This window comes from Hermetia illucens, chromosome 3 (genome assembly GCF_905115235.1).
Source record: "Hermetia illucens chromosome 3, iHerIll2.2.curated.20191125, whole genome shotgun sequence".
Taxonomy (NCBI): Eukaryota; Metazoa; Arthropoda; class Insecta; order Diptera; family Stratiomyidae; genus Hermetia; species Hermetia illucens.
Genome location: NC_051851.1, coordinates 30,712,933 through 30,740,299, shown reverse-complemented (window position 1 = coordinate 30,740,299; position 27,367 = coordinate 30,712,933). Strand labels below are relative to the sequence as shown.

General features: G+C 42.9%; 1 protein-coding gene across 1 annotated transcript in view; it reads right to left on the bottom strand.

The window, feature by feature from the left end:
• The window catches only part of LOC119651092 (proteoglycan Cow), a 247,076-nt gene extending 224,360 nt beyond the window's left edge, over nt 1–22,716 (bottom strand). Inside the window, exon 1 of the mRNA XM_038054446.1 lies at nt 22,087–22,716. Within this exon, the coding sequence (XP_037910374.1) occupies nt 22,087–22,197 (111 nt within the window). The 5' untranslated portion in view covers nt 22,198–22,716. The remainder of the gene's footprint in view (nt 1–22,086) is intronic.
• Nucleotides 22,717–27,367: the final 4,651 nt, after the last annotated feature.

Genomic DNA, 27,367 nt, shown 5'->3' with positions numbered 1-27,367 from the left:
CGGGGAAAAAAAGGAAAAATCTGAAAGCGTTCCACCGCTACTGGATGAAACTTCTAAATCAAAGAAATTTCATTATGGGAAGGTGGTGGAAATAAAAATGGATGAAAGTACATTGTGGTGTTCGCACGAAACTCTCTACACTTTATACGTATTCGTTTCGTGTGCGTTTCCACCTCCTGTTTTTTCCTGGTTTCTATTTTCGCTTTCTAAGTGTTTCTAAGTTTTCGTTTTCAAGGTACGTAAGGATGAATGTAGGCGGGTTGCACGTACGAGAATGGCGTCCTCGACATTGTATTCTACAATTGTGTTTGTTCTAATGAATTTCTAATGTTGAAACTCAATGAATTATTTTTGACGGAGACCAGCAGGTTCAACGTCACACCATTAAAGTCACTTTCATCCGCCACGTATGACCCCCTTGCTCCAAGGGGCAGATTGATCCTTCTTACGGAGCACGTGTACTGAACGGCTCAGATTTACAAGCGGCAAATGGAGATTTAATAGATGATATGGATGATCAGGGAATTATAAATCTTTATAAAACATGCATGCACAGCTAGTGGGATGCCCAATTTATCCCAGAAGCAAGAAGTTTATCTGGATTTGTTTATTCCGGAATAATTAATCAATTTTACCTTTTCTCTGGGTGTAGGCCACGACCGCTTGCACTTTGAATTCCATTTGCAACATCAACATATTAATTTAAAAGTCAAATTCTTTCAGTGAAAACGATTCAACCTACCAAGCTAATTTCCCAGCAGTCAGTTGCAGGCTTTAAAATTGTAATTAGTTCTAGTAATCCCTAGGACGAAACTAGGAGAAAACAAGAAGGAGCAACATACATATTCAAGTAATTAAAGTTGGATGATGAGTAACATAGCTTACTGCCAGACTAGCACCTTCCCTATCCTGCTTTTAGCTTCTCCTCCAGGAAAAGGCCAACCTTTAAACTTGACCCTTAAATCCTAGAGTGCACTTTAGGTCCGCATTTTCAGCCTTTGATAAGTGAATTAATTAACATATTGAACATTTCTTGCTGTGGTTCCATTTATGAATATGCAGTCATTAATATTTGGTTAGTATTCCTTAGTATCCTGTTCCCTTATCGGTAGCTTTGCATCTAATTAATATCGAAATATCTACCTAGCTTTATTCAAAATATGCTGCTACCTTTCCGCTCACAATCTAGTGGATATAATTCCAAGATTTTTTGTCGAAAACCAACTGCTTCCGTCATGAATATAGCAATATAATTAAGGATTTTTTTCCAAAAGGTTCTGTTTTCGCCTGTGAGTTACCATTTCCAGTAGTCATTGTGTGGACAGAAAATGCATGTCATTCGAAAATGTAATTACATTGTAACCAAGTAATGGAATTCTCCCTTCACAATTCCATGAAAGATGGAGTATCATCTAGGTATGTATGGATATGGATTCATTTTGTGTATATTGTTTTTGCTTCGCCATTGATTGAACTATGTTAATGGTGTGCAAGGTATGAGGCTACGACACCCGTAAATGCAAATAATGCCTTGAGGAAAGGAATTATTGTTGGCGAGGTATTTCAGTCAAAACAGAGGTTGTTTGACAAAATTAATTACAACCTGTTTATATGCATATTTACGTATATGTTCTTAGATGTATCGATGGTCACAGGGATTAACTAGAAGTCAACTTTCAAACTGACGTAATGACAGATAGCAAATGATGGGAGTAGCAGGTTCGATTTTGAAAAGCACCAGAACAAAGAAATGGCATGAAAATACGTTAGAACATTAGAAGGATAAATACACCAGGCACTGAACCGGTACCAGGATTCCACGGCATATAAACAATATCAGGTGAAACTATTATATATCAGAATCCGCTTACTGTAGCAGCAGAAGCTATACTCCCCCACCAGCTACACCCGTAGAAGTCAAGGATGCCCTAAAAACGCTCAAAAAACACCGCCGGATGTGAAAGAAATATCTACGGAGCTACTACCATGTAGAGGAACCTAGACACCGTATAATAGCGACTTTGTAATCTTTTCAGATTTTTCGGTCGGATAGCTCTAAAAATGATCACTTCCAGCCCGCATTCCAATACATTAAATGTCAGAACCAACGCCTGCTTTGAAAATAACTGATCAAGACCTTTCATTTGATACACCAAATGGCCCCGCATCAAGTGTAATGAGCCAAAATCACTGCAATCAAGGTTTCTTGACTACAATGATGTCGGCAGTCGTTTCATGTAAAATTCCTGGACAATCCTGTTGTATTTCTGGATATCCGCGCGAAATTCCCCGTATACAATAAATATCGCTGCGATACATGTAATGGCGCTACACTCAATCCAGCGAACTGGTGATATTTCTGCTGACATAACTCAGTTATGCAGCAATTCTCCGTCGACAGCTTCTGCTGCGAAATCGTGTGCTACTGTCCCGCCTGTTCTAAAGGAATCGAATAGTGCTAACCGTAAGGCTGGAATGCAAGATAAAGTGGCTCGTAAAACCGACGCTTTGCCAAAGTCCACCACTCGCGTTATCTTCTCCAAGCGTCTTACCTTCTGACAACGAATCAAGCAAGGCGGCCAATGCAGTCAATCCACCATTTGTGACGCTGAATTCTAAAATGCGGATCCCTACAAACTACCCATGTAGAGTTGTATATTTACAACTTCACCCAAGATGCATTACCGGCAGAATTGCCTATTGCCAGCAAAGTAGATTCTTCATATTCTTTGTCTTCAGTTCAGCGAGCCACTTAGGAGGTCCTCCCTCGGACACCACTTTGTCGTGATGGGGGAACTTGTGGTAGTTTACTACTATACTAAGAGTGTTCAAAAACACATGAAGAAGAAAGATTGTAGTTTAGTTAGTTTAGTTAACTGAGGGGAGCCGCAGCTCCGAGCACTCAGGCCATTGTTAGGCCGTAAGTTGCCTATTCAATGGCTTCCCGCTTACGGTGTTCGCAAGCTTTAGCGAATCTGAGAACATTTTCCAGAGGCAGAGAGTGTGCAGATTCTTCATTCAAGAAAACCTTGCCAAGGTGTCTTGATCTGCCGCCAGGCAGCTGCATAAAAAGTACAGGGCGTCTCCTCCTCCTCCTCACATTGGCTGCACATAGCCGAAACCACTACCCAATCTTTTCCATATGGTAGTTTAATGAGCAGCGTCCCGTCAAAAGCCCTACTAAGGTTTTCATGTCCCACTTCTTAAGGGACAACAAAAATGCCGCTCTAGTGGCCCTAGGCTCTTTCACAAGGATTTCTGCTTGCCGGCAAGAGTTCAAATTTCTCCACTCGGTTGCGTGAATCCTTGCAATTTCACCCTTCAGAGTAGACTTGACAGTAGATGGTCGAATTCCAAGAGCTGGTTCTGGCCCCACCATTGTGGATCCAGACCCTCAGCGAGCCAGTCTGTCAGCCTCTTCATTACCGGCGATGTTGGGGTGCCCCGGCACCCACATCAGGAATGTTTCGTTCAGTCGGTCAAGCTTCAGCAACACCTGATGACAACTCCACACCAACTGGCTTGATATGTCATTGCCATTTAGTGCTGATAATGTCGACCCACTGTGGGAACAGATTCGAATGGTGCGATCCTTCATTTTTGTCGCAGACATTCTTCTGCTGCCAATGAAATGGCATATATCTCCGCCTAGAATGTGGTCGTCATTTTTCCGATTGGTCGGGCCAGTTCTATAATCGGATTCTCCGAGAACACCCTTGCGCCCGATCCATCCTCCATGACTGACCCGTCGGTGAAGATTATTAGGTCTGTAATCTGAAAAGACTCATGGCCACTTGGCGAACATTCTTCTCTTTCGGTGATTACGACAGTGTATGTCTTTTCAAAGACGAATCTGGAAACCATATGATCGGTCGGCATCAAGACTATCGGATGTTTTTCAAGAAATTTCCAGATAGACTCATGTCCGTTTGATTGGCCGCCTTTCCACGCCCCAATGGTATCAAGCCTATATGCGTCGTTGGCTGCTTTCCGTTTCACCTCCAAGTGAATGGGGGGGTGAATTTAGGATAGCTTCAAGTGCCGCAGTCGGCGTAGAACTCATTGCTCCAGTAATACTTAGGCAACCAAGTCTCTGAATCTGCATAAGCAACTTCCTGCTGTTAGCAAAGTTCAGTCTTGCCCATCAGACGATGCATGCATACATCAAAATGGGTTTTATTATGGATGTATACATCCAGTATATCCGTTTGGGTGAAAGTCCCCAGGTCTTACCTATCGCATTCCTACCGCACCAGAGCAATCTGCAGGATTTCTGATATTGTTCCTGGATATGATGCTCCCACGTTAACTTGGAGTCAAAATGTACTCCTAAATATTTAACTGTTTGTGCTAGCTAGATTTTCGCCCCTGCTAAGGTGAGTAGCGTATAGCTGCCCCACCTGACGTTCCTAGTGAACATAACTAGTCCAGTCTTCCTAGCGTTCACCGTGAGCCCGTTGCGAAGGCACCAGCTGTGGATTACATGCAGAGTTGCATTCAAGCAATCACATAATGTGTCCGCAAACTTGCCGGTAATTATTACGGCTAGGTCGTCCGCAAATGCTTGCGCGAAGACAGGAGCCACAAAAGGGTATCCATTGCCAAGAGCCATAACAGTGGAAAGAGAACCCCTCCCTGTGGGCAGCCCCTGAGACATCCTGCTTCAATAGACTTCTGGCCGACCGATATGTGGATTTTTCTCCACTTTAGCATGTGAAGAATCCAATTGATTTGCAGCGGTTCGATTCCATGCTGTCTTGCCGCATCACAAATTGCCGCGAATGAGGCATAATTAAAGGCACCTTCGATGTCCATGAATGCGCCTAAGGCGTATTCTTTTTCGAACATCGCCTTTTCAATTTTTGCCGTAAGTTCATGGAGTGCTGTCTCCGTGGATTTGCCTTTCTGGTAGGCGTGTTGCCTATGGTGAAGTGGCCACTTAGGAATGTGTGTATCACTTATGAACCGATCTACTAGTCTTTCTAGTCCTTTTAGCAGAAGGGACGTTAGGCTGATCGGTCGAACGATTTTTGCGTCTGTGTAGGTGGGTTTTCCTGGTTTGGGAATGAATAACACCTTCACATCCCGCCATTTAATTAGAATATAAGCGTGTGCTAGGCATGCACGATATATATTCTGAATGTGTAGACCCAGAGCATCCATTTTCTCTATTACCATTGCAGGGATGATGCCATCCGGACCTGCAGACTTGTATCTATGGAACGCGTTAAATGCCCATTTCACTCGCTCCAGTGATACTACTTTGCATGCCAGATTCCAATCTCTCTGTTGAGGCGTGTATGCACCTATCGGCCCGAGATTAGATTTTGGATGCTGCCTGGAAAGTGCACTTCAAGCAAATGGTTTGCCGTTTCTTCACCGCTTTCTGTGTACTTCCCATTCTGTAAACGCAATTAACCCAGTTTCTGGCTACGTGCCTCAAGGGAGTTAGTCTCTTCGCAAAAGCGTCTCCAAGATGATCGTTTAGCCGCTCTTCTTTAAAGCCTTCTGTGCCTCTTTATAGCGATTCCAACTAGTGCCTGATTCACCCTTCAGAGCACGATTGGGGAGCATCCTTGTCGTTCTCCTCTGTTTTGCCAAATCCGATTTCCACCATGGTGTTTTACTCTTCTTTGGCACCATGAGTGGACAGCTTTCTTCGAAAAGATTGTAACTCTCGAAGTGGTAAGAAGTCACAAACTTCGAATCCACCCGTGGCCGAGACATGGATTTTGGAAGCCTCACCTAATTCATATTCCCCCACGGACAAATCTGTGGAAGACAGGCTCTCCACTTCAGTGGAAAAACTACAGCCGGTGTCTACGGCGCGGTCAGCCAAAAAGAATAGTACAGCAACTCCCTTGATGAGAGGAACTGAAAATCTGACTACGGCCGGTCGGTCGGTGACACTGTTACCTAACCCTCCCCTACGGGGAGGAAGGCTCGGCAGAAGGAAACTTCAGCCGCAAAGGGGAAGGAACTATAGGCTTGCCTGTCAGAAACTTCTCCGCCGCCTGTGCCTGGAAAAAAGGAAGAAAGGGAAGCTGGTAATATGGACGCAACTGGTCTAACGCAGGTATGTGAAAATAGATCCATGCAGCCCGGACTCCGTGAATCTGGGCGGGCTTCTAGCCAACGACAACGAAAGGCACTGCAAAAGAAGGCGAAGTTTCTTGGGAATGAGGACATGGGCGTAGCTACTCCACCAAGTGTGGCAATATGCAGAGAAATCGGACACAAGAAAGCAAAACTTTCGGTGGAAGGTGAGGACTTGCTGGTAACCCCGGTGAGATCCACTCTGAGCGCAGCAGACTTTTCAGTTGGCGGCGATTTATACTTATGGCTACAAACATATGAGTTAGTCAAATCAACCTGCAGCATGCCAAAGCTTCTTCCTATCTACTGGCGACAAAGCTGGCAAAGTTGTAGGACTGTCCTTATATACTTCCGATTAAAGAGCCATGAGCTCATTTTAACAGAATCTGTCATATTGGATCGGTCAAGGGGACCAGGATCTTCTTCGATGAAAGATCCTCGGACCGAGAGCCTGCGTTTTGATGTCAAAATTGTTAGAAGCAACCATGCCGAGACAATTCTGTTTCCAGGACCTTGTTGCGGTCAACTTGCAATACCAAGTTAATGGTAAGAGGAGAAACGTTATAGTTGCCTCTGCCCAATTATCGTATGATTCTTTGTGTCCTCCGCCAACGCAAGAACTAAAGGATCTGGTAGTGTATGCAGAATCAAGTGGCCTTGAACTTTTAATAGGTTGTAATGCGAACGCTCAGCATATTTGTTGGGGCAGTAGCAAATGCAATCCAAGAGGAGAGAAGCTACTTGATTTTATGACGTTCGCTGGTCTAATTACCATGGAGTGCGCCCCTACGTCCGTGGGGCCAAGAAGAAGTGAAGTAATTGACCTAACAATCTGCACTTCAAAGTTGTTAGAGTTGATTACACACTGGCGAGTGCTAGACGAAGTCTTACTGTCAGATCACCGATACCTAGAATTCAATCTGACTATTGCAATCGAACAGTCTGTAACACAAAGACGCAACCCTAGGAAAACGGTTTGGACAAAGTTCAGTGAACTTTTTGGCAATAAAGTGCAGCTTCCTAGGCGACTAAGGACTCGTTTGGCGCTGGAAGATGAATTGGAAACTCTGAATTGCATACATTTAGAGTGCTATCAAGAGCCTTGTCCTATTTTCCGAGGCCAAAGCGGTAAAACGGTTCCTTGGTGGAACCGGGAAATGCAAAATCTCAGGAAATCAACCCGGCGACTTCTGAACCGGGCTTGCAAAACTAATAAGAACGAAAAGTGGTTAAATTTCAGGAACTCACAGCGTGAATATAAGAGAATAGGTGTTCGAAACGAGACTCCTTTAGAGCGTACTATGAGGAACTGGAAGGCGAAAGAAATACTACAAGGCTGTGCAGAGTCCGCAAAAGGAATGAGTCGGTCAAGTTGGACTCTCTTAGAAAGCTCAATGGTACTTTCACGAGCTTCAGACTGGATTCAGTACAGACCCTCCTGGAAGTACACCACTCGGGAGATCGGGTGAGGAGGAGAGTTGGCGGTTCTTGCAACCCAAGTGCTGCAAGGGGAACTGAAACACTGCAAAAGAAGTTGTTACCCATGCAAAGGTGAAAGCTGCCATACTGTCTTTTGAACATTTCAAAGCACCCGGCATGGATGGTATCTATCCGGCAATGCTAAAGGAGGGTATGGACCACTTAGAGCAACCTCTGAGAAATATTTTTCGAAAATGTCTTACTCTGGGCTAGGTGCCTTCCTGTTGGCAAAAGGTTAAGATAGTCTTCATACCGAAACCTGAGAAAGATGACTATTCTAATCCAAAGAACTTCAGATAGATCAGCTTGACTTCATTCTTGCTGAAAGGTTTGGAGAGACTGATAAAGCATCACATTCGTGGAAACGCACTTAGATCACACGCACTTAATGAAAACCAACATGCTTACCAGCGTGGAAGGTCCTGTGAGTCTGCTCTTCATTCTTTAGTTACAAAGATAGCGGATGCAACTTTGAATGGTGAGTACGCGATGGGGGTGTTCGTGGACATTGAAGGGATTTTCGACTGGGCGTCTTTTCAAAAACTCTGTAATGCCGCCAGAGTGCATGGTGTTGATGATGCTTTAATTATCTTGGATCTTGGAACGGTGTGTAGGAATGTACAACGTGTCGTTGATTTGATAGACAGTTGGTGCCTCAGACATGGTCTGTCAGTTAATCCAAATAAAACCACAATGGTATTATTCACAAAAAGGAGAAAACTGGATGGACTTTGCCTCACTGAGATCCTTCCTTCAACTCTCCGAAGAAGTGGCATATCTGGGAGTCACTCTAGATAAAAAACTTCTTTGAAACAAACATGTAGAAGTAAAGCTGAAACGAGCTCTCACAGCTTATGAACTGTACAGACGGACCTTTGCCTCGACATGGGGACTAAGGCCTCATGTGGTAATGTGGATACACGTTGCCACCATTAGGCTGATGTTCGTATATGCATCCGTAGTGTGGTGGGTTAAGGTGAGACAAAAAGTTTTTCACCGTAAACTAGCCGCACTGCAAAGAACTGTGTGTCTGGGTATCACTGGTGCCATGAGCACGACATCCGACGCAGCAGGCACTTCGCCATCTGCAGTGATAGCCAAGCTGCATTGAGGGCGTTGAGTAGTCGTGTGATCACCTCAAAAATCGTTCAGGAATGCAGAAATCGTTTGAACTCTATCTCTAGATTCAATACGGTGGAACTACTCTGGGTACCTGGTCAGTGTGGCGTAGAAGAAAATGAAATTTTGAATGTTTTAGCGAAAGAGGGGTCAATCTCCCCTATGCCGGGACCAGAACCAGCAATTGGAGTATCAGTAGCATTGGCCAAATCTGCCTTCAAAAACTGGAAACAAGCTTCCCACAATGATCCACAATGAGCCTAAATGCTGCTCGACACATCAAACTTTTCATACCAGAATCGAACATGCGTACCAGTAAGTTTATCCTGTCGAAAAGCAGGAGGACTTGCAGGTGTATTGTGGACATTCTGATAGGTCATAATTCACTAGCTGGACATATGTCCAGAATGAAAATTACTCAACATGATGCGTGTCCATCCTGTAATGAGGAAGCGGAATCCACGGAGCATTTCCTATGTGAATGCCCCGCCTATGGACGCATCAGGCATCAAACCTTTGGTGTCGATGTTCTCCAGTTGCAACGGCTAGCATCACAGCCACTAACGGAAATTTTGCGATACGTCAACGAATCGGAAATATTCCGTTAGAGGGGGGTAGCGAGTACAATGAGCCAACACGGCCTAAGTGCTCAGAAGCTGTAGTTTCTCCCCCACCACACACACACGACCCTATCGGATAGAGCTTTCCGATAGACCTTATATTATAGTTAGGCAAGTATGGCAAGTCCGAATGTGAATGTCTTCCTGTTTTTCGACAGGATAAACTATTCCGTCTGTCGGCTTGGTGCTGACTGTAAAAGTCTGGTATATCCCGTTTCGTACTCTACAATCTCTTTATTTTGTTTTAATTCTATTTTCATTGTCATTACACTTAATTCTATGCAAGTAATGAGCCTACACTAGCAGGGCAATATAAATACGAACAGAAGTATCCACGAAAAACCGAGGTTCGATCCTGGGGCAACGCTTACCCAGCTCGACCTTCATCATCATTACAATTGGCGTCCATTCCAAATTATCCTTCAAATTCCAATTCATGGGCCTTTTACATCTCCTAACGTATATGACATTCAAACCGACCATTCTGAAGGGCTTCAAACGACTGCATATCATTGATCAATCAAGACTCAATTTAATGCTTCTGGGGACTTATCTTACTTTTTGAATCTATTCCTAACTGAGCAATATTTCTTTTTCACCTAATATGAACCTGCTTGCCTTGCCTTCCGCAGCAAAATTATAGTTGTAAAGAAGTAGAGTAAAACCAAAGTTTGAGATGTTAGGTTGGGGGAAAAGGAATGTCGTATTTTGTCAATAGATGGCGACACTTAAACATATATTGCGTTGTACTTATCGCATCGGGTCATACTATACGGCGATTTGAAGACGACAATCTGGGCTACAGGTGTCTCTTTGACAGTTTTATGATCGTACGTTTCAGTTATAGCGCGTCAAAGATGGAGTCCACCAAGGAAGAAATTCGTCATATTTTACATTTTTACTACTTGAAAGGTAAAAATGCAACGAAGGCGGCCAAACAAATTTGTGAAGTTTATGGTTCTGATACTGTAACGATTCGCACAGCGCAGCTTTGGTTCGATCGATTTCGTTTTGGTGTAGTGGATGTCGAAGGTACATCCCGTACTGGTCGGCCAATCGTCGTAGAAACCGATAAAATCGTCGAAATCATCCAAATAGACCGGCATGTGAGCATTCGCTCGATTGGCCAGGAACTGGGTATAGACCATAAAACCGTTTGGAAGCATTTACAGAAGATTGGATTCCAAAAAAGCTGGATGTTTGGGTGCCACAAGAGTTGACGGAAAAAAATCTCTTGGACCGAATCAACGCATACGATGCACTGCTGAAACGGAACGAATGCGACCCATTTTTAAAGCGGGTGGTGACCGGTGATGAAAAGTGGATCACGTACGAAAATCTCAAGCGAAAAAGATCGTGGTCGAAGCGCAGCGAGCCGGCCCAAACCATCGCTAAGCCCGGATTGACGGCCAGGAAGGTTTTGCTGTGTGTTTGGTGGGATTGGAAGGGAATCATCCACTACGAGCTGCTCAACTATGGCCAGACCCTCAATTCGGTCCTCTACTGTGAGCAAGTCGACGGTTTGAAGCAGGCGATTGACCAGGATTGGTCGATAGGAATGGTGTTGTGTTCCACTAGGAAAACGCTCGACATCACACATCTTTGATGACCCGCCAAAAGCTACGGGAGCTCGAATGGAACGTCCTATCGCACCTAACGGATAGTCCGAACCTAGCACCAAGTGATTACCATCTCTTCCGGTCCATGCAAAACGCTCTTTGTGCTACTAAGTTGGCCTCAAAAGAGGCTTGCGAAAACTGGCTGTCTGAGTTTTTTGCAAATAAGGAGGGGGATAATGGAGTTGCCTTCTAAATGACAACAAAACGGCGCATATTTGACTTAAAGCGGATAATTCTAAGTATGTTAAATAAAGCGTTAAAATTCGATCACAAATACGACATTACTTTTCCCCCAAACCAATATTTACTTCGTAGGAAATGTATATATCTTGAGGGTGTGTTTCAACCAAAGTTTTCTAACAACCTGCCCCAACGGGATATTGTACTAATTACACCTTCTCTTGAATGACTTTAAATTTATTTCTCACACCCAATGGTCAAATACTCGCATAATTTTCATAGTCTCTCTAACCAGAACTTTGAATATGTTGACTACGTTTAACTAATCTCTCTGACATGCCCAACAATCCTGCCCTTTGGGCGACCAACCTTATTAAAGGAAGAATTCATTAAAACTTTTTATTTCTCTATATTTTTCATTCATTTTTCTTAGATCATAGCTATCCAACTAATCAACCAAAACATGAAATCCCACAAAAATCCGAAGCGAAAAGTAAACCGAAACCAAAAATGAGTACTTCATTATCATCCTGAATATATCTCAACATCTCAAGCTACAGCTCAATATAAACAAAACACCCTCAAATTAAAGTTTATCCAGCAACTGCTTCATTCACCTCAATCAGAACCAACGAAGTAGGTTATTGTTATCCCTGGAAATGCTTTAATAAGGAACGCGGTTACCACTACGGAACCTCCCCATCTTATCTGCCGTCTATGAGTTCCAAAACAACAATTTTCCGAGTACTGGGTTCCCTATTTCGTGTCCCTTTATATCATATTCTTTGCTTCAAACTTGAACTCATCCCAAATGGAAAGTTAACATTAATTAAAAACAAATTCCAAGATGAAATTCCCGAAAAAAAGATGGAACGTTGTACACTTTGCAGTGAAAGCGTCCTCTGCAATGTCTTCTTTGGTAAGCTTTATTCTGTGTTTAAGGAGTGTGTCGGCGTATTGTTTGCAGAAGGCCAAGGACATAGCTCTCCATGGACAAGAAGTGTAGGTTGCATTTCTTATTCTTCTACTGAATTTTGATTTGAATTTTTAAGAGTACTCGTACATAAATCTGGTGAATTATGCATATGTGCGAAGGTGCAGGGTCAAATGCATATGATGTGCTTGGGTTCAGGATAATTATGGACATAATGACACAAAAATTTAGACATACCCGTGTATGTAGAAACGAAACAAGGATTTATAATTGGGATTGCAGATTATACACTGAATTTGTTTATTTGGTATGTATGCGAGTATTCACTTATGCTGGAAAAAATTCGACCCTTCAAAGCTATAATAACAATCATAAAACTGAAGAAGGACATACCAAATACAAAAAGCTATTTGCTTATGCAAGTATAGAAATACCATATTCACTGCACCACTAAGGATATACCTTCATATAAATGTATCTAATTCAATGACTACCCCCCAAGGAATTTCATCGTGTTGTTTGTCGTTCCCGCTGAAATAAGGTTGCTTTTTTATGTATAATAGCTTTAGAAATTGCCACAAGCCCACAACATCCAAATGCCTGACTATCCCCACTGTCGACTAAGTCCGGTGTAATATGATGATATGTACTGCTCCCCTATTCAAAGAAGGCTGACTGCTTTGGCTGCACTATATGTACATACATAGATAACATGCTCAATGCATAATCTTAATTAAACATGAGATGCAATTTACATGACATAATACATTCATGAGCTTAGCTCGTAACATGATCACTACAACTCCCAGAATTCTCATAACTCCTCTGTGTAACTGGTGTATATCCTTGAAGGGGATGGAGTCATGAGGAAGGAATGTGTCTACTTATTATGTAATTCCTAGCGCTACATCCTAAGAAAACTAGAAAAGCTTCAGAAATGCATAGTGAATGGATATTCGCCTTTTCAGTTCCTGGGTCAAACGTCTCAAGTGCAAGACTTCAGGTTTTCCGCTCCCTGTTCTTACGGTTGACCTACCCTTGCCGTGGAAATTCTTCCGTGTAATGCGCTCCAAGAGCAAAATAGAGTGGATTACATGGGGTAATGACTTCCTATTCCTTGCTGAATAACGAAATAAATAATTGATTTGATGAGTAGTTGATAAAGTGTTACTTCATGTCTATCTTTTCCAGAATAAGAGGTTGAGCATGATCCTGCTTTCAACTTAAGGAAATACACCATCAATAGATAAATTTGATAAGATATTATTATCTTTATATTCCATAAAACTCTTAGAAACATTGTTCATCAAACTGGCGATGGATTGAGTAGAGCTAATTAAGTAGTATCCAAATTTTAACATGAAGCTGTGAACATTTCTGGGTCACTAAATGACGAAATTTGCAGTTGGCATACCACAAACTATTGGTTATCAAACTTTTATTTCCTTACGTAAATTATATTCCATGATAAAACCGTCCAAAACAAGAGAAAGAGCACTTTAGCCATTAATATTTCAACACCTGGAGAAGAAGTGGGAGTAGCATCGAACGAGAGAGGGCTGAAGTTTTTGAGTCAGCCAACATAATCACGTGATGGTCAGAATGCTTGCTAGCAAGGAGTGGTGAAAAAAAAACTCCCTAGCACATTACTCATTGCAACTAAGCGCTTTCTCAATTTATACGGAATTTAGGCAAGAATTGAATAATATCTCTCTGACATGCTAAGGTCAAAAAAGCAAGCATCCACCCCATCGGATCTCTCACCGAAAGTGTAGCACTGAACGAAAGTTGTTCTTCCAAGTTCACTACTTTTCAATCACAGGGATAGATTAGATATTCGGATTTTGACAAATACCGCTTTATAATTGGTAGCGACACAATCCCGGCCGTCATTAAGGAGCATGTTCGACTTGAAACCTTCGACGAATTCTTTGATCATTAGACGAACAGAGGAATTTCAACGCTTCCTTACTACGGCGATTGTATACCTACCAGATGGATACCGCAGACAAAAGACCGATTCCTTATTTTCCATACAAACTCATAACGTCTAATACTAGTGAAAGGATCAATGCGCACCTCGAAGCCATAAACATTCTGTCCGAGGAAAAGAGGGAATCTATTTAGTTACTAAGTCGATTATGTCAAGGCTTTTGACAGCAGCCAGGTACTCCTGGCTAATCGACATATTTTTTTCTAAATCGCATAGATCCGAAAATAATAAAAATGTTGGCGACAATCACGGGAGAGTGGCATACAACCTTTCAGTGCATCGATTTGGAAAGGCATTTTCCATGGCAACTTTTTAAGTTCTCTTTGATTTTGAACTGTGATGGCTACTGAGTGATGGTAGAAGGCATATATATGGTTGCCATTCCCCCCATGGCATAGCGCATTAACCACACCCGCCCACCATCGTCCACGGTTACCTAAGATGCGCTTCAGCTCCCCCAAATACTTCCCGCACCAAGTACCTTGGGGCGACCCACCCATCTTGAGAGAGTTGATTTCACTACATGGTGTAGTATGCAATTGTCGCCCCCTCTTAATGTGTGATTTATCCACTCCCATTTCCGCCTTCCGATCACATCACGTAAGCGATAAGCCTGTGCGTCGACCAAATTCCTCGTTTCAAATAGTATCAGGTGACGTGAGTGAGTGGTCACTTTCACTTTATAGCAACATAGCAAAAACACTAGCATAAAACAGTTTCAACTTGATCCTGGTGTTGGCAAAACTGCATTTCCAGATTTTAGACTGTTGGAACTGGAAGCCCGTTCCACGTTTCCTATCTCTTCAAATTAATCGACGCCTGCGATGGCCCGTCAGATTGAGAGCCTTGATTTTATTGATGTCTATCTTCAATCCAACTCTCTCTGCCTCTCTTTCCAAATCCAGAGTCATTTTGCCAAGATCCATGCCCCGTTAAAAGAGCAAGCAGATATCATCAGTGTTGTCGAGATCCCCCATGTCTTCCGAATAAGGCAGCATGAAAAATGTTACTGATAACAAGAAGAAATAATATCGATGCCAAGGTGTAATCCCTGCGAACTCCGTCCTCGACGTCAAATTCCTCAGAGATTTCACCTTGATGCAGTACGTGACATTTTGCGTCATCATATGTCGTTCTGATAACAGCTATTAGTTTCTCCAGAATGCCCCTCCTGCGTAGAGAACGACGAATGCATTCCCCGCTCACACTATTAAAAGCTTTCTCGAAATCGATGAAGAGCATGTGAAGTGAAGATCTGAATGCAGCGCACCGTTCTAAAATGATCCGTGAGGTGTTGATGTGATCAATGCAGGAGAATCAAGAGCGGAAGTCAGCCTGATCCCTGTCGATCAAACTCTCGAGTTGTTCTTTGATGCGTTGCAGGAATAGCTATTATCTTCGCCATAGCAGGGAGGCAGTTAGCACTCAAAACCGGTGCCCTTCTTTGGAACCCTAACGATCATTCCCTTATTACACTCTCTGCGAAATGATCCGGATTTTCAAGATCTCCATATGAGTAGAAAATGCAAATCTACAATAACTAAAAGAGGAAGTATGAATAACTCTGTTGGAGACCTTCAAGCCCAGCGGTTTTAATTCGTTTGAGTACATTGACAGCCGTAACAATTTCTCGTCTACTCAGAGAAACATTCCGCACCCCTGATCCAGCAATAGCAAATTCCCTTTTCTCACGGCTCACACTTCGTCGATTTTTTTTCGAATTTCGCAGGGAATCGAAGTTCAAGTGCATCACAACGTTCATCGATCCGTTTCCACGATCTGCAGTCAACCAAATCTTGTGTCGCCCCTTCGGGACGTGACCAACGACTATATTTTTGATGGCGGCCCAATGTCATCCGATCAGTAGGATGGCTCACCCACTATCAAGCGACATTTGGATCATATATGCTAAGCGGTAGATGTTGAACTTGGGAGGTCGCAGCTCTTCAACTCTCATAGAAGTAACGGACGAAATACAAAAGTGAACATATTAAACTATGAGATGGTGATTCCTCTCGGGACCGATGTCAGGGTCACTCTTTCTGCTGGATATATGCCTAAATCTACTGTCAATCAGAAAATAATCGATCGAATTACTCGTATGGTGTCGGTCAATTGAAACGCAGATGACCTTATGACAAGCACTATAGTCGAACAATATGCCACCAATGACGGCGGAAAAGGCGGAAATCCATTATGGTTCAGGTCGCCAACGCCGTGCTTCCCCCCATCATATGTGCGAGTAAAATGTTGTTAGAGCCTACCCTAGCATTCGGATCACCCATCACTATCACAATGTCACATTTGGGAAGCTCCTCCTGAACTGTGCTCGTAGAAAACCTTTTTCCTCATTATATTGGAAGTATCCGTTAGTGCATAGCATTATACAGTAGTAATGCTCCTTAAACTGGACCGGAATCTTAAAATCAAAACTCTGCCAGAAGTGAGTCCCCAGATCAAGAGGGTGCGCCTTGCGGTACCCATCAGAAACTATCTGAGACTGGTTCGCGTCTGCTACCACTCGACTTTCCAAAGTACAAAAGCACATTGCCACATAAAAGAGAGGAATTTTCTGCAGAATCCCCATCTTACTTCGTTTAAACCGAGAATGTATAACTTATATCATTGAAATTCTCCCTCGGATTGGAGAAAGCGAGCAATCTAGGGACCTCGATACCGTTGTCGAGGAGCGTGCGCACATCTCAGAAACCAAATAGTCTATTTTCGATAGTAAAAGATGATAGTCGTGAGATCGGTCCCTATTCAAGGCACTGTTAAGATTTCGGTAGCAGTAGAGTTTCAAAATTTGCAGGTTTCTAGCCCACAAATTTCTATCCCGTTTTGTCGTCTTATTAAACCCCAACTCACAAGGCATATGCGCTCAAGGGAATACAAAAAAAATATTACCAATTTTCTCTACTAACTCCACTGCTAACAGGTAGGCCTGAAAGTGTACAGTAAACCTGCATAAATAAAGGACTACAAATAAGATCGTATTCTTCTAGTAAAATGGTCCTGTTAGGTGGTAGGCCAAAGTCGTTGATTACAGGTTTCAATCATAGTCTGAATTTTTGTTTTGCCTACTAAAGCAGCCTTCCTCCTTGGGAAGCAACTCAGTTTTCACTGGAGACCGCCCTGAAAAGGACGCTATGTAACGGCAGAAAACCAATTAGCTTCAAACAACTAGGTGATTGTTGTTAGTCGAAAATCCGTTTAGAGGGTGTTTTCCGCAATTTTCATGTAGGGTTTGCACAGAAGACAGACTCAACTATAAACCTACAAGCGTGGATCTACTTCTCTGAGTTTTCAATTCAAATGTCTTACTTCCAGAAGTGATCACTACCTGATAGAAGGTGTCACTATATCCATTATAAAAAGCAAGAAACTGAACCATCATAAAAGTGCTGTGAATACTCCATATTAGTAGCGTGAACCTATTACCATCGACTTTTGTTCAGAGCATGGTGATTTGGGAGATCAACGAAGAAAGTATGATAATGCTAACGGCATCAACAAATCAAACTGAATACCTCTAGTAATTCCAAATCAAAGAGTGGTCATCAAGTTCTAGCCGCTATGGCCCAACAAGAATCAAAAGGAGAGTATTTGGCGAAAACTGCATGATATAGTGAGCACAAACCGGAAAGAAAGCCTGTGCAGAGATACTAGATTCCCATGAAGTGCGTCACGTCGTGCATCTAAGGAATTCTCACCATAAGCAGTCGGACATATAGAAAGAAGACCCCTCATGTGGACAAAAATGACTATGAAAAAGACACCCCTAACAAGCAGCAAATAGGTGAAAGGAGTTCTTTCGAAAGCTCGCAATAGAGACTTTCACAAAATTAAATTGTATGTGGAATTTCGCGGGGGACCGTATAATTTACACTCCGAGACCGGTTTTTTTTCTTAAGACCCTAGAAGGAGGAGGTAAAAAGAAAAATTGCGGTACATGACTTCGAATGCACAGTACCGGCTGATTGACCGCCTTGTTGAGTGATCGAGTGAATGAGCTTTATAATTTCTTAAAGAAGCCGCGGAATATTATCAAAAACGTTCCTACCTTGATAAACGACACTAAATTGTGTTACAGTGAGGCATTAGGATGGCAAAGCCCAAGGAATGAGTTGAACAACCACAAGGGAATCGCACATGATACCCTACCCCTCCCCCCTTCCAACGGAAGACGTGAGATCATTTTCCGAAAAGATATTCACGCAGTATTTGAAAAGGAGTTTGGTCTTATCAGCTTAGAGCAAAGCTCTATAAAAGCCATGAGAAAGACCTATGAAGAGACATAGGCTACTGTCATCAGCTTGTTGCCAAAATCAATTTGCACACTGGGTAGTTAGTTTTTAACACCATGAGCCAACTCTCCTAGGGTCTTTGAAGCAGCAGACTCTAGACTGAAAAGTATCTAACCGTGGTCTGGAAAGGACATCGGGTCAGATTTTCTCCAGTTCCCTACCCTTAGAATCCCATTGTCGGTTAGTAGCATGATATCAAGGAACTCGTGTAGCCTCTTTCAGGCGAGGATATATGCTCTAGGTCTATCTCAATCTCTTGTGCTGTGAAATAAATTATAATATTTGCTTTGGAGCCCTTTGATGGTTCGACATTTTCCGATTCAGGACTTCTGTATTAGTCTGATATCAATGACTTCTTCCAAGTAGAAGATCAGCAGTTAAGGAGCACTTCGAGTGCGGTAGATTTATCTGCGCTACCCTCAGTATGATCTGCTTGTGCCGGAAGCCCATCCGCCCCCGTCGGCCTTCAGTTCCTCCAACAGTTCATTTTCAGGGCTTCCAAACACTCTCCATTTCTACGCAGCAGAAACGTTCGAGAAGTGATCTTCGTCAACTAGATGCGAGCGTCCGATTTCCTGGGAATCTCATCGTATGGGACATCTTTGAGGTTTACACCTTTCAAAACTTCTCTGATTTTAGCGACGCATGAACCAAAAAAGCCCTGAAGAATTGCTCATCGCATGTTATAACACAGAACCCACGGACCACTTAAGAGGAATCAAAGCTATGGATGGGTCCCCATTATTTACCGGCCAGGAGATGCTCAATGACCACCTCTGACAATCTGGTCTCAATACGTTTGCGACAGCAACAGACTATTCGACTTCTCACATTGATCGGTTCACGTCGGCCTTTTCGCAGGCAACCAGATTTTGTAGCCTCGTTTTGGACAACTACCTAACTAAAGGGTTTTTTATGGCAGTCCAATCATCAATATTTTAAGGCAGGTTATTAGATCATTGATTTGTTTACACGCGAAAATGGCTCATATTCAATTTGCCGGATCAACGCTCTATTTCCTTCTAAGCAGACTGCGACATGCAAGTCAAGGTAGGTGACCATCAGAACCATCAAATAATTCAATGTCGCTTTGAAGGCTGTTCCCAGCACTTTTTTGCACATTCAAGAGGCAAATCCTGAATATACTACTGATCGCGATAAGTCAATCAATATTGTATGTTTACCACAGCCAAAGGTTGTACTCGTTAAGACAATCCGTAGCCGGTCTACTCTTGATAATTCGGAACCAAGAAAATTTTAAAGTTTTCCCACCATTTACTACAAACGGCTAAGACCTTCAATGCATTCCTAATCCTCAGCTGAATGAGAAATTTATAATTTTGACGGTACTGTCGACAATGTGATGATTGAGTAGGTTAGACGTCATTCTTTCAATTTTCTCGTCCAGGTTCCAATTTCCTTGCCCAATATTGCACCTCCGATGTTTCTAGATCAGCGAACAAAACATCGAACAAGTCAATCAATTAGTGTAACTTGCAAACGTTGTCTCTGAAAACGGTGGCACAGAGGTTGATGACACCTGACACATTAACAACGTTAGATCTGCATTTTTTTGTCTATAATTTGGAAATGCGCATACCTCAACAACATCGAGTTGAGGTTTTCCCGCGCTAATGTTTTCTCCGTGCTGTTATCTGAGAACAGAACATGAAAGGTGTCCAGGTAATGGAAGCTTGAAGTTGGAGTAATAGTGGTTACTCAAAATGTCCAAACTTGCATCAAAGTCGAGGCAATAACTGATGAAAAATTTGGTCGGTGTACGAGCGAGATACCCGTGCCCGTTCTGATGCGAAGGCGGAAGTGGCAGTGAGTAGGTCACAGCAAATGCATTGCTGCTCATGCCGTGCAATAAAACTCACTTCCCCAGAGTGGCAAACGAGTGGGCCACCCTGAAATCACATGGCGCAGAACTGTAGAGAAGGAGTGTAGGATTCTCGGAAAGACCTGGAGGGAGGTAAAGCGCATTTCGCGTAACCGGGAACGATGGCAGGTAGGCGTGGTGGAAGTATTAGGACTTATTGGCTACCATATAATCCTAAAACCTCAACTGATTATATCTTGACAAGAGATGGTGCTGCCATTTTGCTTATGACCTTTATCTTCAGATTATCTTCAGAATCATCAATCGTTTGGAAATTAAATTATTAACTTAACTTAAGTCAAACATCAAGGATGCCTTAAAGTTACAATAAGGGTGTAACTATCTCTCAACAGCATGGAGTAATGCTTATCAGAATATATCTGTCTGAAAACAAGTATAATAAACCGAAAACATTGGTCAAGTTCCAAGCTAGAACCCAAGAATAAGCGGCTTCTCTCAATAGCCGTCCTAATTGCATTCTAAATTGACAGTAAGTGTTATATTTCCAGTGTTCAACTAATAAATCCGATGATGGTATTACAATCGCCAAGAGTCGATACTATCGATAATTGTAGGGGCGCCTGGATACCTTGACCAAGTATCAAATGTCTCAACAAATAAGACATAAACGAATAATAAAGTCTCGCTTTAATCCCTTAGTCAACCCTTAGATCAGCCACTAAAAAGATTAACTTTGGTACAAATTAGATTATGAGAGTGTATACTTATATTTACGAACGAAGAATGTAAAAAATAATAGCCCTTTTGGTCGTAAAATATTTTGAAAAATTGTACAGAAGCAGTTCTAGTGCTTGATTATAGGATTTCAGTATATACTCTGAATTTCTGAACAAAAAAGATACAAAAAAAGATATTTCTCTAAATTATGAGGCAGTCTGGTAGATAGAAAATATTGTACAAAGAACAACTTTTATTGGTTATGTCCCCTATTGTATATGTACATATATATTGATACTTAATTCGGATAGCCCAACCACATTTACTTCAATCAGGCACTGCATATTTTCTATCATAAAGCCCTAAGCTGTTAGTCCACTACTCAGGTGGGGGGCATAATACAATGTTAGCATTGCTCCAATTTAATGCAGCCATAAAAATTCAATTTGATTGAGTCAGCAGTCTTGGAGCCAATGGAAAATTTTGTCCATTAGCAGGGCTTATCGGATTTTCAATGAAAAGCCTACAAAGTAGGGTTAAAACTGGAAACCTCAAGGTTAGAAAACATTAAGGGATTCGAGATCTTTCTATGTATGAAAGTACCGGGCATACCCACTGACCAGTTCGTAATCAAAATGAAAATATCGTCCTATTCAATGGAACCATAATTTTCCTATATAAGCGTGCTTACTGTTGGATTAAACTTGCATTAAGAAGGATAATTGAAATTAATTCCATTGATAATTTACATTGCTTCCAATAAGATAACCCGCGGCGAAAGTGTCTGTATTCCTGACAACAATGCTCTGAAAACTGATTTAATAATTCAATTATTAATCTACCCTTAATCAAGCCCAGTCTTACTACTGGATTACCAAGTCGTATGTAATACCATTATAAGTATACAGTAGATGGTAAGCTGATTCACTGATCAAATGGATAATTATGTAATAAAGCAATAGAAGAAAGAATAACTTAATAATCATTCCAAAGAAACGTCACTATGAATCACATGAGAGTCTAACTGCCGACATTCCACCACTGAAAAATTATTGATTTTTCCCTCAAAACGTAGCCACAGCATTCAACCTGACATGACGACAACGACGCAACTTGTATCCACGGTTTATATCCTGCAACATGAAAGGAATGACAAAAATAATGAATGCATTTTCTTACCTCATCGATAAATTCAAAATCCCCGTCGTACTTTTTCTTCTTGGCATCCGCGACCAGTACACAAACAAACACTATAAAAAGGATTTTGGCGAATAGTAAACACTGCTTCATTATGAGGTTGTCGTTCCCCGCAGGACCTCCTTCTCAACAAAAGGCTGTTTATTTATTCAGATAAAAACGCAACGCTTACAAGACTCTATCCCTTCCCAAAAGGGTTCGCGATTTCTCCAGAAAAAAAAAAACCGACGCGAAAAAAACTCGCTCCGTTTCGCAAAAAACTGCCCTTTCAGATGATAATTATTATTGAAATCATCGAACACTCCCTAATCCATTTAGTAAATTGTTTGCTTTCAAGTCACTCCTTACTTTGGTTCCCCCCTACACGCGACACTTGTTTTCTGTTATTTTCCACAAGCCACACACACTATATTCACATGAGATTTAGCTCTGGAAAAGAAAGGAAATTTCGGAATTTTCCTTTCCTGATGAAATGAGAAAGTTGCAACAAATTTGCAAACCGTAAAATGGAACGAGCCTAAGCCGATCCCAGCACTCTTATACCGTCGTCAGAGATGAAAATCGACTACCCTATGGCAGGACAAACAACCAGACAGTCATGGACTTTCAGGAAAGTGGAACGTGACTGTGGAGTACTTCAAGAAAATTGAAAAGCTTTGCTTCATTTGGTTTGAGAACTTTCAAGGGGGAGCATCCAGTTGGGGAGGAACATACCCCTTGGTGTAAGGGAACCAGTCACAAATTTGAACGCGACCTAAAGTTCTTTTCATCGAAATGATATGAATTTCAGTGAAAGAATTTTCAATAAATAGGACCTGTTTATTGGTGAGACCAATTCTATTAATAGCTAATAAATGCTTTCACCACCTCAACCCACCCCCAAGCATTTTAATATTTCCGATCGTAGATGATTAGTTGAATCATTCCTCAACGCCTGAAGAAAATTGTTTTCCTTCATTTAAACTTCAAAACCGTTTCCTGCTTTACTAAGTATTTTTATTCTCTTCAAATATGCATTTTCCGGGAACTATTTGTCGCCTTCATCAACACTTCAATTTAGTAAAGGAGGAAACGGTCTTGGATTTTTTTATTTTTCGTTAGATCAATAGAACGAATGTTACTTAAACGCTCTAAACTCAGATTTTGTCAATGCTTTGCTTCATCTATGTTCTTAGTCAAAATATGAAGCCAGAAGTGGGTGGTGAAAGAGGCAGAAGTGAAGAAATAGGCAAGATAAACATTTTTTTTCCAACAGGCCACACAGGTCCAAAATAGCTTACGACAAAGCATCCACTGCGAGTGTGGCCCTGGCAAGAATGGTGCCGAACGTGGAAGGGCCCCGGCATGCTTCCAGGTTGCTTATAGCTAGGGTAGTGAGTTCGATCCTGCTTTATGCAGCTCTAGTTTGGGGAAAGGCATTGCAGGTTACATCTAACGCTAACAAACTGTGTTCAGTCTACAGAAGAACAGCCCTAAGAGTGTACTCGGCATTCAGGACTGTCTCAGATGATGCAGCATTCGTCGTCTCTGGAATGATGCCCATTGATATCCTGGCAGATGAGATGACGAATATATATAGTGCGAAGTCTATCTCTCCTTTATCGCAGAGGAAGAACGCCGAAAGGGAGAGATCTCTAAATAGATGGCAAGAGCGTTGGGAACGCTCGGGAAAGGGTCGGTGGCTCACACAGGCTCATCCCTGCCATCAAGAAGTGGTTGGAGAGACGGCACGGTGAGATTAATTATAATCTTACTCAGTTTCTCACGGGGCATGGAGGATATCGCCAGTACTTGTTCAGGTTTAAACTAAATACCTCACCTGATTGTCCAAACTGCGATGGAGTCCCAGAGGACCCAGAGCATGTATTCTTCCACTGCCCAAGGTTTGTGGAGGAAATGAAGAACCTAGAGGAGACTCTAGGAGAGGTGCTCGTACCAGAGAGGGGACCAAGCTAAAATCAGCTGACTCCGCCCCGTGATGTAATACCGTACGGTGGTTCCACGGGGCTTGGGGGGAGTCGGGGGTGGTTTTAGTGGGTAAGAATCCCACACGCTGGCGTGTCCAGGCCAGTGTCTTTTGAAAGGTAAAGGTAAAAAGGTCAAAACTAATCCCATCCTAAAAGATCTAAAGGGAAATGCTAGCAAGATGTGAAGGATCCAGGAAGGCGATCTCATGTTTGAACTGAAAAAATCCAACGTAAGCAAAACTGACGGATTTTATAATCTGGTTAAAAACTCACTAGGGGAGATTGCCACAGTTCAAGCTAAAAACACGAGATCCATATACAATACAGAAATCTCGACGAACTGACACGAGGAGAAATCTGCATTGCCTTCAAAGGTCCGATGGATGCAGAGGGTATGGGGAAAATGCAATGAAGCAAAGGGAACACGGAATAACCGGCATATTGCCGGCAGTGAAAAATGCCTGAAATTTAGGAAAGCGTCCAATAAACGTCAATCGTTACAGGGTCGGTGGTCAAAGGGTAGTATTGGTCCCAGGGCGAAACGTGGATTGGTACCCACGATGGAGCATAAAACCTGGGAAATGCCTGCTGAACCAACACCAACAGCTCTACTACCAAACCCTATCTCCACCTCCACGTGGTGACAGCTGGGAGCTCTTTCTTAACGAAAAGCTGCAGGCGGAGAAGGATGAAGGCGAGTCTCCCGCGCCTAAAAACGGGACAAATTGTACCAACTGGTCCTCCAGGTTGGGGGTTCGGTTAGGCTGACAACCCTACACGGAAAACAACTTGTTACGAAGCCACAACAGGAGCCTCGGACAGGACGGATTTTAAAACGACGGACCCGGCAACGAACACGGAATAACGGTTTGCGCATTTTCTCATGGAACGTGCGCTCCCTGTACAGAGATGAAGCTGACGAGCAGTTAGCCGATACCCTATCCCAATATAGGACTGATATAACAGCGTTGCATGAGATGCGATGGACAGGGACCGGTTTCCTGGAGAAGAGCCACTACACCATATATTATAGCGGTCATCCAGTAAACCATGTGCTCGGAGTAGGTTTCTTAGTCAGCCAAAAAATGAAACCTGCTGTTATCGGCTTTGAAAACATAAGCGAACGGCTATGCACTCTGCGCTTGCGAGGCAAGTTTAGAAATATAAGCCTCATAAACCTTCACGCCCCTACAGAGGAGACTGCAGAGTCGGAGAAGGATACCTTCTACGAGGCAGTAGAACGAACCCTCGAAGCCTGTCCCAGATATGATATCAAAATCATACTTGGGGATTTTAACAGCCAAGTAGGGAAGGAGCCCGTATTCAGGCGATACGTTGACTCCCATAGCTTACACGAAAAAACAAATGATAACGGACTGCGGATTATTCAATTAGCAGGGTCACACGAAATGGTTGTTGGAAGTACCTGATTTGCGCGGAAAGCGGTCCACAAACATACGTGGGCCTCTCCAGACGGGACCACTTTCAACCAAATTGACCACGTGTTGATCGAACGCCGCCACCTCTCAGCCTTGATGAATGTCAGAACATATAGGGGGGCCAAAATAGACTCGGATCACTATCTCGTTCGCATGGTGCTCCGAGCTCGAATAACAATACCACCTAGAATCCCCCCTGACAATCAGGTGAGAGTGAACACTGAAGCCATCCACAACACAACCCTCCGCGACACCTATAAGAGGGAAATGGATGCCGCAATAATCGCAGTCAACAGGGGACCTGGAGATGAAGCATCAACAAATGACCTTCACAATCACCTGAAGAACGTTATCATGGATACGGTCACAAACACACTTGGCCCCAGCCGCAAAAGGAGTCGGAACGGCTGATTTGACGATGAATGTAAGCTAGCAACGGAACGGAAGAATGTCGCATACCGAGTAATGTTGCATTCTCAAAGAACGCGGGCACGCGCAGAGACTTATCACGAACTCCGTCGAGCGGAGAAGCGACTTCACAGACGGAAAAAGGAAGCCTGGGAGAACCAACACACCTCGATGCTCATCCTGCCGAGACAAAGAGGGAAATCTGATTTCCGATAGAATGGGCATATTAGAGCGATGGGTTGAGTACTTTGATGAGCTACTGAACAACCAGAACATCGGCGAGTTGGAGGTCCCGCCAACTGAAGACGACGGACAAATACTGCCACCACCAAGTTTAGGAGAAACAGTCTGTGCAATCCATCGGCTAAAAAATCATAAGTCGCCAGGAGCCGATGGAATTACAGCCGAATTGGTTAAATATGGAAGCGACCAGTTACACCAAGTGGTTCATCAACTTGTGCTCAAGGTTTGGGACAGCGAATCAATGCCTGACGATTGGCAACGAGGCATTATCTGTCTCATACATAAAAAGGAAGATATCACACAGTGCAGCAATTATAGAGGTATCACGTTGCTGAGTACCATCTATAAGATATTCTCCACTATCTTGCTAGGACCGATAGCCCCATACGCCCAGAACATCATTGGCCCATACCAAAGAGGCTTCACTCCAGGCAAATCAGCAACAGATCAGATTTTCTCTTTGCGGCAAGCGATGGAAAAACTGTTGGAATATGGAGAACAGTTGCACCATCTGTTCATCGACTTTAAAGCCGCCTATGATAGCATAGCCAGGGTAAAACTATACACGGCCATGAGAGAATTCGGTATCCCGACGAAATTAATAAGACTGACTAGGCTGACCCTGACCAATGTGCGAGGCCAGATAAAAGCAGCAGGATCACTCTCAAGACCATTCGACATCAACAACGGTCTACGACAAGGGGATGCGCTATCATGCGTCTTCTTTAACATGGCCCTCGAGAAAGTGATCCGTGATGCCGAGGTAAATGCAAGAGGTACGATCCTCTTCAAGTCCACCCAACTACTGGCCTATGCTGACGATATCGACATCATGGGAAGAAACACCCGAGATGTACAAACTGCCTTCATCCAGATCGAGCAGGCGGCGCGAGATCTTGGGCTGCACATTAACGAAGGCAAGACAAAATATATGGTGGCAACGTCAGCACCGAAGACGAACCAACCAACAACATCAAACCGCACTGGTCAAACACAAACACGAAGAAGAATAAGGATAGGAGAATACAACTTTGAGACCGTTGACAATTTCTCCTATCTAGGGTCGAAAATCACAACCGATAACAACTACGATGATGAAATCCGCGCACGGTTGTTGTCAGCCAACAGAGCCTATTTGAGTTTACAAAGACTGTTCCGCTCGAAACGTCTCACCATAGGGTCAAAGCTCTTACTGTGCAAGACTAT